The sequence below is a fragment of the Pteropus medius genome, unplaced genomic scaffold, assembly GCF_902729225.1.
Source record: "Pteropus medius unplaced genomic scaffold, Ma_sr-lr_union100, whole genome shotgun sequence".
Taxonomy (NCBI): domain Eukaryota; kingdom Metazoa; phylum Chordata; class Mammalia; order Chiroptera; family Pteropodidae; genus Pteropus; species Pteropus medius.
This window is the reverse complement of record NW_024344378.1, coordinates 21,091,183-21,106,444: the sequence shown is the minus strand read 5'-3', so window position 1 is coordinate 21,106,444 and position 15,262 is coordinate 21,091,183. Positions and strand designations below refer to the sequence as shown.

General features: G+C 38.0%; 1 protein-coding gene across 2 annotated transcripts in view; it reads left to right on the top strand.

Annotated features, from left to right (window-relative positions):
• The first annotated feature begins 2,128 nt into the window (after positions 1-2,128).
• Positions 2,129-15,262, top strand: part of ENTPD7 (ectonucleoside triphosphate diphosphohydrolase 7) — a 39,194-nt gene continuing 26,060 nt past the window's right edge. Inside the window, exons 1-3 of one of the 2 annotated variants that reach the window (XM_039871531.1) lie at positions 2,129-2,287; positions 2,572-2,674; positions 3,755-3,937. In XM_039871531.1, the coding sequence (XP_039727465.1) occupies positions 2,667-2,674; positions 3,755-3,937 (191 nt within the window). In that variant the 5' untranslated portion in view covers positions 2,129-2,287; positions 2,572-2,666. Of the gene's footprint in view, positions 2,288-2,571; positions 2,675-3,754; positions 3,938-10,918; positions 11,135-15,262 lie in introns of those variants that run through there. The other variant, XM_039871532.1, reaches the window with a different exon arrangement.

The following is a 15,262-nucleotide window of genomic DNA, read 5'->3' as shown; positions in this document are numbered from 1 at the left end:
ATTCCAAAATACTTGTTTTCTCCAGGCACTGAACTGGGTTCTGGAATAATAAAAATAGCCTGATATTTGTATAATTTTGTGGTTAATCTTAATTTTATGTAACTATTCTACTCAACGTAGCTTCTGGGGTCCAGATAAAATATAATGCTTGAAGCAGAGTAGGGAAAAAAGGAGAGAGAAGACAATTAAGAACTGAGAACTGAAGGAGAAGGCAAGTTAGGAAGCTCATCTATGCTGTGAGGATAATGGAGGGAAAAAAACAATACAGTCGATTCTTAAACACCGTGGGGATTATGGGTTCTGACTCAGTGCAGTCAAAAATTCTCATGTAACTTGACTCTCCAAAAACTTAATTACTAATAGCCTTCTGTTGTAGCCTTACTGATAACATAAAGTTGATTAACACATTTTCTGTATGTTATACGTATTGTATACTGTTTTCTTACACCAAAGTAGCTAGAGGAAATAAAATGTTATTTTAAAAATCATAAGGAAGAGAACATACATTTACAGTACTATACATATTTATTGAAAAAGAACCCACATATAAGTGGACTGGTGCAGTTCAAACCTGTGTTGTTCAAGGTCAACTGTAGTCATGAGACAGTGAATATATAAACTGGACAAATGCCAGACCATTTATGACAATTGGAAATCTGACCCACAAGCTCTGCGGCAATCAGCCCAGAACTCTCGACTGATCAATGACTGTAAGCTTCCCTATTTTTTGTCCCACCCTGTCCAACTCAGGACCAACTAAACAAAGCCAAATATGCTTCCCCAACACAATTACATAAGATGCCTCTTATAGTTAATCTCTTATAGTTAAAAGAATAGAGCTTCCACCTAGCACCCCATGTTAATACTCTCAAATCAGAGCATATATGAAACTTTCCCCCACTTTTTTTTTTCCACTTTAAAGTTTTTCCACTTCCATGACAGCCTTTGAGTCTCTGCCAGACAGAAGTGATGGTGGCTGAATGCTTTGTTATAGAAGGCATAGAATAAGCATCTTTTTCTCATTTGGGTGGTCTTCATTTATTTCCACAGTAATTCATTCACATATATCATATATTAGTTGTAATTTATGTGCCAGGCAGTGCCTAGCATTGATGTGGAAGCAGATAGTCCCTTCCCTCAAGGATATTCTCTTTGGAAAGACAAACACATAAATATAATTGTAATTCAGTGTGGTAAGCGGAACAATAGGCATATGTAAAGAAGGTGTAGGTCAGGTAAAGCTTTCAGGAGAGGTGACCCTTAAGCCCAGTGGTAAGAGATGACTACCAGTTCGCCTGAGTAAGACTCAGGAAAGGATATTCAAGGCAGGTGGAGGGGTGGGGGAGGCAGAAGAGCAAAACCTAAGAGGTCAGAAACCACATAGGTGCGTTGGTGGAGCATTAGGGAGGTGAGGAGCAGCGGCAGATGCTGCACGGGCAGGCTGTAGACGGCCATGTATGTGCCACGTTTGTAAGGACTTGGACTTTATCCTCTCCAAGTGGCTCCCTCCTGGAAATGAGAGAAACGGCTGGTATAAGCAAAGACGAAAAACAATATTAAGGAAACATTATCTTTACATGTATTACTGTTAAGATTCAGGAGGGGAGGGACACAGCCACTCGTAATGTCTGGCACACAGTAGACATTCAATAAATGTTAAATGAATGGATATAAAAGCTTCTGTATAGACATCTGTGTCCTCAATTTCTATGTCTTTCTCACGGGACAAGACAATGAGGCCAGGGCATCAGTTTGGAATGGCGGGCAGGGTTGGTGGACACAAAAATCTCTAATAGTTTATGGGCAAGGAATTCACTTGTGTCGCGGACACCCCGAGACCCACCCTCAGCTGTCCTGGAAGCGGCTGCGGAGAAAGCAGCGGGCGGAGAACTCGCGTCCCCAAGGGGACAGGAGAAGCCTGATAGCCCAGAGCCACTAAGCACCGCTCACCTGTGCGTCCACCGCCGGCCCTTTTAGGCGGAGCCACGGTGCTATGCCCTTCTGGATTGGACACGTTCTAAATCCTGGGGCGGGTATTAGAGGCCGAACGCTCTTGGGGATTGGACAGCTTGACGGACGGACGGGAGGCCATCAGAGCTGGTTCGCTGGGGCTCCGGCTGGGCGGAGGCTGGTCCCTCTCCCCTGTCCGTCATTGGCTCTCTGCGGTTTCCTTGGGGACGTGGCACCGCCGCCGGCACAGGCCTCCTTCCGGCTGGGCTAGAGGCGGTGGGGAGTCGCTCCTGATCAATCCGAGAGGTGCAGGGGACACCCGCAGGCCGCTCGACAGGTAAGTGTGTGTGCTGGAGGGCTGCGGAGTCGAGAGGACAGAAAGGGAAGTGGGGACCCCCACCCCTCCACCTGGGGACTGCCGGTTCCTCGAAGGCATCACTGGCCCTCGAGAACGCCCAGCTCCCAGGGAGCCGGAGTAGAGTCTGCTGGGCCCCAGGAACAAGAGCGGACGGATCTAGAGTGGGAGCCCCAGGAGTGGGCAGGCATCGTGGCCTTCTCGTGGAGGTCTGGTCTCGTGGACGGTGCCGGAGGTAAGCCTGAAACCTATCCAACTCTTTCTAGGCGTCAGGCTTAGGAGATGCCTAGGACAAGGAGACCACCTTCTCAGGGCAAAAGGAAAAGAAGGTGACAGGCGTTGAGACCACTGAAGGGAACCCATGGCTAGGTAAGGCTGTATACTTTCTCCTCAGCCGGGGTCTCTTTTGGGGTCGCAGGCAGGTTAAAGGGCCCTGGGAGATTGTTACGAGTGAGGATTGCTCTAAGGCTGCGTCTGGACTTTGCTTCTGGACAGATGGACTGCAAAGATCAAAGTTGCAGCCTTTCGAAGGCAGATACAATAGTTTCCAGCCCACAACCCAGGCTCACTTGTCTCGCTCAGCTCTGAGAAGTGCTAGATTGTGAAGTTCTTTCAAATATCCATCTGAGTGAGCCTAGGGCCCCTTTGAGGAGGTTAAACAAACAAATATGTGTGTGTATGTATTTGTATATATGTATATATATATATATATTTGTATATATGTGTATATATAAATATATGTATATATCTCGCAAATAACTTTGAAAACTGACTGAGGCTCTTTTGAATCAATACAGAAAGTGAACTTCAGTTGAACACACTTGTCCATACATTACAGTACTCTGAAACTTTAAGAAAAAATTACTGTGGATCTGTGATTATGGGAGTAAGTAGGGAAGGATGCGGAACGGTTAGTATCGTGTAAAACCAAATGAATGGAGATAACACACACATGATCTGTTATCATATATGATAATATATAGGGAAATGACTCACTTCCTACTTTTATCTTTTTACTGTTTTTTTATTACCATGTGCATATATTACTTATTAAAATATTTTTAAAAATCAATTGAATAAATTTTCTGACTATCCAGTTTTTTGGCAACATTCTTCATGGTAATGTTGTAGTTACTCTGATTCTTCAATGTTATGAGGTTGCGGAGGGGGACTGGTGATCATTAACATAAGATTAATTCTTTGAATTGCACCCCATAGTGTAGACTTTGGAAAAATATCAGGTAAGACTTCTCATTTATATAGTAGAAGCACCATGAACCATATAGAATATAAAATTTGAAAAAAATTGAAATTAAAAGAACATTTAGATTTCTGGTGGCACGAATTTTTGCCTTTAGTAATAAGGGCTTTAACACAATTTTAAAACTATTTTTAGTACCCAGTATTAAGTAAGACTTTTTTTACTTAATAATGTTTGTCTCATTTCAGGATCAGTTTTTCCTACTTCTGCCCAGCCTCGTGGTACTTTACTGTGCCCACAGTGAGCCCATTTCCCCGTCAGCGAGTGGCATTCCTAGGACTCTTCTTCATATCCTGTCTCCTTTTACTTATGTTAATTACGGACTTTCGACATTGGGGTGTTTCGTCACCACGAGATAGGCAATACGAAAGGTGAGTCAGCTTTAGATCACTTTGATCAGGTTTGCATTGAAATCATAAGTAGTTTGATAAGATGTTTAACACGTTACTTACTACCTTTGGTCCTTTTGGGGAATACTGCACTTTTATTAGTAAAATTGCATGCCACTTATTACATAAAGAAGAACTTGGCAATGTTCAGTTTTGATTCAGGAATGATGCTGCTGTGTTTTAATCAAGAAAGGCATCTTTCTATTTTCTTATTTTGGTGGGCTGACTTAATTGGGTGCACGAATGTTTAGGATTGTTATATATTATTGATGAATTGACCCTTTTATCATTATTAAATGACTCTCTTTATCCTTGATTATCTTCTTTGCTTTGAAATATCCTGGTTTTGTATTAATGTAGCTACTTAAACTTTCTTTTGATCAGTGTTAGTATGAAAGATGGTTTCTCATCCTTTTAGTTTTAGCCTATTTGTGTCTTTATATTTAGAGTGGCAGCATTTCATTGAGTCTTGCCTTTTATCTCGCAGTGAATGCCTTTTATTTGGGGTGTTTAAGCCATTTACATTACATTTAATGTGGTTATCAATTATGTTTAGGTTTAAATCTATCTTGCAGTTTTATCACATCTGTTCTTAGTTCATTTTTCCTCTTTTTTCTCCTTTTTTCGAATTGAGTACATTTTTTATGATTCTGTTTTGTTTCCTTTGTTGGCTTGTTAGGTGTAACTCTGTCTTTACTTTTTTAGTGTTTGCTTTAGGGTTTAGGGTTTATATCATACATCTTTAACTTACAGCCCACCTTCAAGTAATATCATACCTCTTCATGCATAATATAAGAACCTGTCAACAGTGTATTTTCATTCCTCCCTTTCCCTTTGACTTTTGTGATATTGTCTACTTCTCCACATGTTATAAGCACCACCATATATTGTTTATATTTTTGCTTTAAACATTTAATCATTTTTTAAAGAGATTTTTAAAATAAGAAAAAAAGGCTTATATACTTACCATTTCTGGGCCTTTTCATTCCTTTGTGTAGATTCATTGTTCCATTTGGTATCATTTTCCTTTTGCTTAACATGTCTAGTAGTGTGAGACTGTGGTTGGTGAATTCTTTTAACTTTCATATGACTGAAAAAGTCTTTATTTTGCTTTCCTCTCTGTATAGCTGGAGAGGTATATCAGGCTGGACCTGTTCATTGAGTATAGATCTCTAGGTTGATCGGTTTTCTTTCATTACTTTAAAGATGATGCTCCACTGTCTTCTTGCTTGTATTCTTTCTGAGGAGAAGTCTGCTGTCATTTTTTATCTTTGTTCTCTCTGTACATAATGTGTCTTTTTCCTCTGGCTACTTTTAAGATTTTCTCTTTATCACTGTTTTAAACAATTTGATTATGTTGTTTGTTGCTATAGTTTTCTTCATGATTCTTGTGCTTGTGCTTTGTTGACTATTAGATCTGTGGATTTATAGTTTTTGATCAAATCTAGAATATTTTTGTGCGTTATTTCTTCAAATATTTTTTCTGTCCTCTCCCATATCATCTTTGGCATCTCCAAGCCAAAGATGTTTTGAGCCATGTGAAGTATTTCCACAGCTTACTAATGCTCTATTCATTTTTTTCAGTCTTTTTTCACTCTGTGTTTCTTTCTAGATATTTTATATTGCTTTGCCTTCTAGTTCATTAGTATTTTCTTCTATAGGATCTAATCCACTGTTAATTCCATCCAGTGAGAGCTGAAGAAATACTTTTTTCACAGAAAATACATTTGAATTATTTGATATAGTTTTAAAGCCTTACCAGTTACATAGAAGATCTGCATTCCTTTATAACGGTGATTCTGTTTGCTATTTTTTTTTAGATTATTTTCTGATTAGGCTATAAAATGAAATGATGACATGTTATGTTCATCATCTTCAATATGATTTTCTTTCTATTCTCACATTTATATCAGTTAGGAGGCTTTGGGCTACAAGTAACAGTCAAACTGATTGAAATAATACAAGTTTATTGGCTCACATAACTAGAATTCCAGAGATAGAGGGACCACAAGTTCAACAGTGGCTGGCAGTATGGGTGTCTCTCTCTCTCGTCCAGTGTCAGCTTGCTTAATGATTGCAAAATAGCAGCCAATAGCAACAGGGGCTACATGTGTCCTCATTCATGTCCTGTAGGAGAGAAACAGGCCTTCCGTGCTCTCTTATAAGAAGGAAGAGTACCCTTCCCAGAAACCTCCTGTAACCCTTTCCTTGAATTTTTTTCAGTCAAAACTGAGACATGCCTACTCCCTTAAATATTTGAGTTGTTCTGTCCCCAGATTTTTCATTTTCTATTCACTTTGGTCCTTCATTTTTCCATTCATTTGACAAATGTTTCTTGAGCAGCCACTATGTGCCAGGTGATAATAGGCACGAGGACATGGAAACTTTGGTACTTTTTCTTAAGAATTTTATGTTTTCAACCTTTACTCCTCTAGCAGTGCTGTTGTATTTTTGACTTTTCCTTTTCAGAAGAGGAAACATATATTTAGATGACTACAGTTGTCAACAATTGGCCTTAAGAAGCTTGTTAGCTTTGGGAAACTAAATCTGTAATTTGAATTTTCTTAATGCTTATTGGGATTTTCTTGACAGACCTGAACACAGTTTCCCACTGGAAGATACCATGCTATCTAATTATGGAATTCTATGTAGGTTAATATGGCTAGAATGAAGACTATTAGGGAATTAGTAGTGAGCCATGTAACTGGAGAGGTAGATCAGGCTGGGCCTGTTAAGCCGTTTAAGGGGGTTTAGACATTATCCGAAGGGCAGAGGGAAAGCTTTGAAAAATGGTATGATCTGAATTGCTTTTTAAAGAAAGCTTATCTTGGTGACATTGTAGAGAATGAATTGCAGGGGAATAAAAATGAAAGCAGGGAGATGGATTGGAATACTCCAATAGAGAGAGGATGGTAACCTGACCTTGGGTGACAGCAATGACGATGGAGAGAAGTAAACGCATTTAAGGGATATGTAGAGGGTAGAGTGATCCAATAGTTCTTGTCTGCAACCCTAAGTGGCCAGATCCAATAAAAACTCGTTAAGTTGAATTAATTGAAACAAGTTAGATGCAGTGCTAGGGAACACACAGACTATGCCATTGCGGTGACCTTAGCCAAAGTCTCAACCACACTTTAATGCTTTGGCTGAGCAGCCAGCAGCCATGTAGCCTAAAGCCTCTTGTTCCTAAATAAAAAGTTATGTGCATAGTGCCAAAAATTGCCATATATCATTAAACTACTCTTGGCAGCCTTCCATGAGTCATTCAGGAAGCAAACATTTGCTGAGAGCTTGCTGTGTACACTGCTAGACATTGGGGTACAAAGATGAATAAAACGTGGCCCCTGAACTCATGGAGTTCATAATCTAGTTAGGGAGACAGATGTCAAGGAACAGTTATTTTCCAGTGAGATAATAGTTTATGTAGCTCTGCAGAATCAGGAATAGAGAATCAGGAACTGTACACTGCCAAGAATCTGGAACAAAGTTAAGAATCAGCAGTTAATCAGAAGAGGCCCATGAGTAACCAAAGTTGATATCACTAAGTTCATGTACTGAAAACTTCTGTACTTTACTGATAAGATAAGCTCTCACGTAGAACCTGTTTGCTTTTATTTTACACACTGTTCTCCCTTGTCTCAGAACACAGCAGATAACCGTAAATTAGAACGATGGTAGTAAGGAGTGTGTGTGGTCATGTGGGCACACTGATGACGATAATTAATAATATCGGGCATCTTGACAGAGAGGAAGAGAGAGAAATTGGTTAAATGTAGACTTACTCAAAATTTCTACAGACCATTTCTATAGTGGCAACCAGTTCTCTACATTTTATTAAAACGTACTACACAGTTTAATAATGTATGTTAATGATGACCTGAAATCGGTGGTTTTCAACTTTTGTGTATATGAATCACTTAGGGACCTTTAAAAAAATGCAAATAATTGGACCTTTTCTCAAGATGTCTCTAATATGCAGCCTGAGTAGAAAACCATTGCTCTTAGGTTTAGTTATATTTGAGAGGAGGTATTATTTTATAGAGAAAAGAGGATTGATTTTAGAGCTAATTGGTCCATTATTTGCTAGTTGGGTGTCTTGGGCAGGTGTTGTATTCAGGAATCTCATTTCCTTTATGTATAAAGTGGAGGTAGTCTTGTCCTTTGGATTCAAAAAGAAAAGCATGTAGGACTGCCCACTGCATTGTGGTTGTTAGTTTTACTATTATTTGAATAATCTTGATTTATCTGTTCTCTAATTCCCTTTTTTTTGCCCTGCAAGTATATACTGAAGATAATAGGCAGCATTATTTCCATGTAAAATTTTCTTTCCAGAATTCCTTTTTTTTGTGGCAGCTACTGATTAAGCACGGGTGACCACTAGCATATGTTAAAACCATTAAGCAAATAACTAGGAATTTTTAAGCAAATAATTAAGAATTGATGGAAACACCTATCACTTTAGTCCAACAGCTTAAAAAAAATTTAAGTTACTGCTTGTGGTTATGATTGTTATATTATATACATACAATTCCTAATTTACACAATGAAGTAATTTACACAATGAAGTTATATCAGTATTTTTCGATGTTCCACAAAGGGTATACCGCAGGTCTGCGAATAACATTATTTTGTTCAACATCGATGAGAAAAAAAAAAAATGATTCCCAGTTGGGGCCACTGTCTGTGTGTAATTTGCACGTCTTCCCCATGTCTGTGTGGGTTTTCTCGGGGTACTCTGGTTTCCTCCTACATCCCAGAGATGTTCATATGAGGTGAACTGGCATGTCTAAATGGTCCGTTTGGGTAAGTGAGTGAGTGAGTGAGTGAGTAAGTGAGTGTGTGTGTGTGTGTGTTGTGTGCAAATGAACTCTCAATGGAAGAGTGTCCTGTCCCAGGTAGGTTCCCACCTTATGCCCTGAGCTGCCAAGATGGGCACTGACCACTTAGGATTGGGAATAATTATCTTACTTGTTTTTATTAGTCTTTCTTAAATGTATGTATAGCTCACATTTATTTCAATGTTTAATATTAGAAGTTTTGGGGAGGAAGGTCTTTATTTAGAAATTTGGTGATTAGATACATGCCATAGGAGCTTAACTCTTGTTTATATCCATTAGCATATGGTTTGTTATATATTGTTTTGCTTAAAGTCGGTTTCCAAGAACCTCTCGATGACGGTGAGGACTTGCTGTACTGTGTTGCCAGGAGCACACTGACTACAGCTGTCTTCATGAAAGCAAGTTTGGAAACCCTTGATCAGGAAAATATATTCATAAGAATACCAAATTTATTCTATGGTCTTGATAAATGAGGCATTGCTTGAGTTAGAAATTATAATCTCTCTTGCACATTGCATCTTTGTGTTTTAATATGTACAGAAGCAGCTGTTTAAAAATGATTTAGTTATTTTTATATTGAAAAAATTTTTAATTTGAAATTTTTTCGGGCATTTGTGGGACTTAGCATATCACTTCTGATGTGCTATGACCCAGAGCTTCAGAAGCCTTGGCGAGGGTTTTTCCTCCTCAGTATTTTCAAAACTGGAGTTGTATTTTTTTTTCCTTTACTATGAGCATGTACCCACATTGCTTCTAGAAAAAGAAAGCAGGAGGTTTGCATTAGAACTAGAATTTAAGAAAAGGTAAATTTAAAGAGTGACGGGATGTTAGTAAGGATAGAATCCAGAGCTATTTCAAAAAAAAAAAAAACAACACGTTATTTTTTAGAACAGTTTTAGGTTCACAGCTAAATTGAGCAAAAAGTACAGAGATTTCCCTTATACCCCCTGCCACCCCCCATCACCATACCCAGCATAGCTGTTTCTTTTATTTTTATTTTTCAATTAGAGTTGACATTCAGTATTATTTTGCATTAGTTTCAAGTGTACAGCATAGTGGTTAGACATTTGCATAGATGTTTTTAAGAATAATTTTTGTTAGATGTGTGTTTTCATCAACTTTTTTTCCGGTATGTGCCATATATTATAAGGTGAGTTCCAACAACTTCCGACTTAATGTATTTTATATTCATTTATTCATTCACTCATTCACTTATTATACAAAAAATATTGAGAGTCTACACTGTGGTATCCAATAGAGTAGCCACTACACACAAATAGCTTTTTTAAATAAATTAAAATTAACTAAAATAAAAAATTTTACACTAGTCACATTTCAAGTACTCACTGGCCACATGTAGGCTAGTCCTGGCCTTCCTTAGAAGTTTCAGTTCTGTTTAAAGCAAGTCAAAAAGAGGCATTACTTTTGGTTAGAAAAAAATTATTAACTTTAGGATATGCAGTACAATTGAAGGCATTTATTTGCATTTATTCACAGTTATTTATTTATTTACTTACTTCTCCTTAGTGGTGATTATAGCCAGAGCCTTAACTTATAAATATTCCCGACTGCTGTGTTTAATCTTGTTAGGAGATAAGCAGTACCTTACAAGATGCTTTTCTGGGCATTTATTACTGTCATCAGTCATGCATAGATACTTTGGCTATAATGTCATTACATTTGGTTCTGAGCCTTGTACAAAGTTGAAGAGTATGATGACATTCAGCAAAGAGCTGGTAGCCTCATGCTGATGGGGGCCACTTTAATTGACTTTTGGCGCATTACTGAGTTCTCTTTGAACTCTAGAAGTGGTATAATTAGTTTTGATTTTGTAAGCTAGGTAATGTTTGGTCAGTTACTGGTCTAATGCTGTTAATATTTTCAGAATAATGGCAGTGAAAAGCCATTGTCTTCTAATTCTATCTTGGGTGATGTATATGTGGCAACTTCGTTTTCATTGATTCAGCAGTGACCAGAGGGAAATTATGTTTCTCAAATAGAGAGGGTGTGTGTGTTGGGGAGGCGGCGGCGGCAGAGTAAGTATGTGTGATGTTGAATCAGATCTCTCATGGGAAGGTGAATGTGAGGGTTTCCAAAGCTTAAGAACTTTTCTCTCGGGCTTTAGGGATTGATGTAGTGCAGCATCAGCAAATCATGAAGGTCTAGCCATGCAAGTAATTGACCATGATGGCTAAGGCCAGGACTGCAGATCACAAATGAAAACATCCAAGAAGGACCAGTGATCCATCCTTGTTAGAAGCCTAGCCCAAGGAAGACCTCAGGTGATTGAACAGTGTAAGAAGCCTGATTAGGTCACAAGATGTCAGAGTTCCAGAAAGAGGTGATTTTATTGCTTTGCAGAGGGGAAAATTGTTCTTTAGTTACTCACTTGCATGCAAGATAAGAAAAATGGAGACTTTCTGCTGCCTGTAGTATTGATCAAAGACTCAAATGAGAAGTATAACAAATGCTGTCTGATCCTCTCTTTCTCCCTTGTGTTCTAATGCCAGCTGACATTTTTTTCTGCCAACGCATACATAGAGACTTCTAAAGGAAGAGAAAGAAGAATTGAATTGTACCCAAATTAGAGCTGTAAAGTTGTTTATCTTGACAGGAACTGAAGAGGATGACAGGATGCTTTGGAAAGCTATTGAAACTTTCTAAGGAGACCAGTTGATTTTGGTATAGCTATAGAGGAGTTAGCAAAAAATCAACAGCCCCATGTTGTGAGTTCTAGGACCAGACCAATCAGTATTGATTAATACATATCAGAGAAACGTGAGGAACACTGTGACAATTTCGAAGTACTGCAGATAAGGTACCTGCTCTCGAGAAACTGATCATCTAAATGGAGAGGCAGAGCAAAGAAATGTGAACGAAGTCTTAGGGGCTCATGCTGAAATAGAAGCACATTGCTTAAAGGGAATAATGACACTCCGCATTTTACAGTAGAAGGAGGCCTTTTCAGGTAATCGTGGGTATCACAAGAGTCAGCACTGTGGAGTGAGGCTTCTTAAGAACTGGGAAGCCATGTCAAAGAAGGGAAAGGAGAAAGAATAGGTAGAGAAACAGATTGTTAAGATAGAAAAAGAAGGTCACAATAGAGCATTGGTTCTCAAAGTGTTTACTGACTTTTTGGAGTTCCTGAGACCTTTCAGTGGGTGTGTGAGGCTAAAATAATACTAAGATATTATTTGCCCTTCTAAAATTGTATTAACATATAAAATTTACCATCTTAACCATTTTTAAATGTACAGTTTAGCAATGTTAAGTATTTTCACATTGTTATGCAAGCAGTCTCCAGAACCTTTTCGTCTTGCAAATCTGAAACTCTGTGCCCATTAAATAACACTCCCCCTTTTCTCCTCCCACCCAGACCCTGGTAACCACTGTTTTCTGTTTCTATGAATTTGACTACATTACATACCTCATAAAAGTGGAATCATACAGTATTTGTTTTTGTGACTGGCTTATTCCCCTAGCATAAAGTCCTCAAGGTTCATGCATGTTGTAACACATGACAGAATTTCCTTCTTTTTAAAGGCTGAATAATATTCCATTGTATATATATGTATCTCTCTCTCTCTATATATATACATATATATATAGATATATACATATATACACATATATAGATATATACATATATATACATATATAGATATATACATATATATACACCACATTTTGTTTATCCAGTCTTTTGAGTTGTTTCTACCACTCGGCTATTGTGACGTTACTTGGCATTTTCACTAAGTTTACATTGACACTGATGATGATGCAAAAGCAATGGAAGGTGGAACTGCAGTGTGCTAGCACAAATCAAGATAGAGGTACCAAGCTGTACTAGTAGTTATTGTAGTCTTCATTGTCACACAGTTGCAATGGGGAAAAGGTCTAGTTCTACTTAAGACTATCTTTTTAATATTTTGTGTGACAAAATGGGAAATAGGTATTAAGTATTTCTGTCACATACTGAAATGGTCTTGAGGAAAACCCCTTAACCAGTTTGAGTTACGAGCTGAACCTAGCTGCTTTTGTCATGGAATGCTATTTTTACGTGAAAGAATGAATGCCAGAAAAACTATGGTTTTCAGGCTTGGGTATTTCATAGACGTTTTCTTGCAAATGAACGAAGTAAAAAGCCTGTCACTTTCAGGAAAACAACCGTCAGTATTTATTGCCAGTGGTAAGATCTGAGCTTTCGAGTGAAAATCAGAAGTTTGGAAAATTTTGTATCTGCCACTGTGAATTTGATAGCTTCCCAATACCTAAAATACTTTTATGATAAGATTGGTAGCGATGTTAATGAATGTGTTTTTTTAAATGTTGTATAATGTGTGAACATTAAGAAGATTTGTATAGTTCAGTGAACCAATATTTTCCAGTATATGATGTTACAAAATCCCGCATGGGTAAAAGCCATTCAAAGTGCAAAATAGACCAATGAATTTTGACATTATAACAGAGTACGAAAAATTCTTAGACTGGATTTTAAATTCCACACTGCAACTAACCTTTATGAAGCTACACTTGTTGAATTTTAGTGTAGTGTCAAGGGAGAGTATCCACAATGATCTAAAAAGGCTATTGAAATACCCTTCCCTTTTCTAACAACAAATATGAGAATCTAGCTGTCTTCTATTAATCCAGACACTAAAGAGATTTGCAAAATTATAAAACAACACCACTCTTTTTTGTTTTAGAAAATACAGTTCTTTCATAAAGTATGTTAGTATGTAATAAGTTTATTATTGTTGTATCTAAATTAATAAATATTTAAAAATTTTTTGTTTTATTTTCTAATATGGTAAATATACACAGATGTAACCCATGTACACAAAAGCTCTTTTTTTAAAGATAATTTTTAAGAATATGAAGGGGTCCTGAGCCCCAAAAGTTTGAGAACCAATGTACTAGAGAAAAGTTATTAAGCAGGAGGGGATGGGATCCAGAATCTTGTCTGAGAGAAGAAGGGGTGGTTTTCAGGGAAGAAAAGCGGAGAAAGATCTGTGAAGCACTGATGTACAGGTTGCTGTGATGACAAATGAAAAGTCACTTTGGGCTGACGATGGATTATCTTGCCTCTTTCTTTTCTATCTGTGGTATCTTGTGAGGTATTAGCAAGTATTCTGTAAAGAACCCAGATGTCTGCCCAATTTTCATGTGATAGAGGTGAGCTGTTATGAGTTGGTTGGTGGATTGTGAGCCCAGTTCAGCCCAGTAATTTGATTAGCATGGGAAAGAATGTGGTGAAATGGAATCTTTAGGACTGTGAACTTTCTAGTCTGTAGCAGATTTTTACCACCTGTTTCATTTCCTGTAACTCACTCTCATCTCAAATCCAGAAAAAAAGTACTACCTGACCCTATCGTATGCAATAATGTACAGCATTATATTGCAGCTCAAATATATGTCTTCTCTTTTTTAAAAACATGCATTATGCATTGTAGAGTAGAAAAGATACTCAACTCCACTTTTTGATTTTAGAATGGTTTCTATATGTCTTTTTTTACAAATTTGCTTTACTGTTCAAAGTAAGGAACTTTGTGGTCTGTATAGCAATGTGAAATTACCAGCAAACAGGCTAGACTGTTCTGAGGGGCAGGACACATGGCTTAGTGTTCTGATCAGATGTGGTTTTACTATGAAGCTAATGAATGCTAACTGCACTTCAAGGCCATTCATTTACATGGGCCCTTTTTGTATTCGTAATGTTGAATCTTTTTTAAACCTCCTACCTCCAATTAGCTTCAGGCTTCACAAAACCTAGATCTGAAGAGTTCTGTGTAAGGGTCTCGGGGATCTAGGAGTCAGGTCTAAAAACAATGTGGATGAATAGGACAGATACCTTAGAAGGGAGGGAATTTATTATGTTTGAAAACATCCACAGCATTGCTTTCAGGGCATTTATTCAGTTAGTAACTCAACCTATGGCAATACTTATTCAAATTTAAAAGAATTTGGAAGACAAAATTTTAATCTGCCTACCACACAGTATTCTCAGCACCAAGAAAGAACTCTCTTTCCCTGTGTAATAAGCTAAAAGCCGTTCTCACTGGTCTTCTCTTCAAGTGAAGCCTTTGAAGAGGAGTCAGTAATATTTTTACTTTTCAGACCCTCAGGCTTTCAGGGAACTGTAATAGTAATGGAAGGCTAAGTGCCCAGAAGCATTTATCCACTCTTAGCTTTCTTTTCTTTCTGGACTTTTCTGCCCTTTTCTCCATAGGTCTTCTACTATTTGCTCTCCCAATAATCCTCATGTAACAAGAGCAGTGGTGGCAGCAGCATGGCACTGTGCTGACTGCGAGCCGTGCATTGTCTCTGAGGGTAGACACTCCACTGTCCTTATTTTACAGATGAGGAAACTGAGAGAAGTAAGTTGCTGAGGTCACACAGCATAGAAAGTCCTAGAACTGAGATGCAAACCTCTCAAACTTTGGTGTTTAATGGTAACATCTTTACTTAT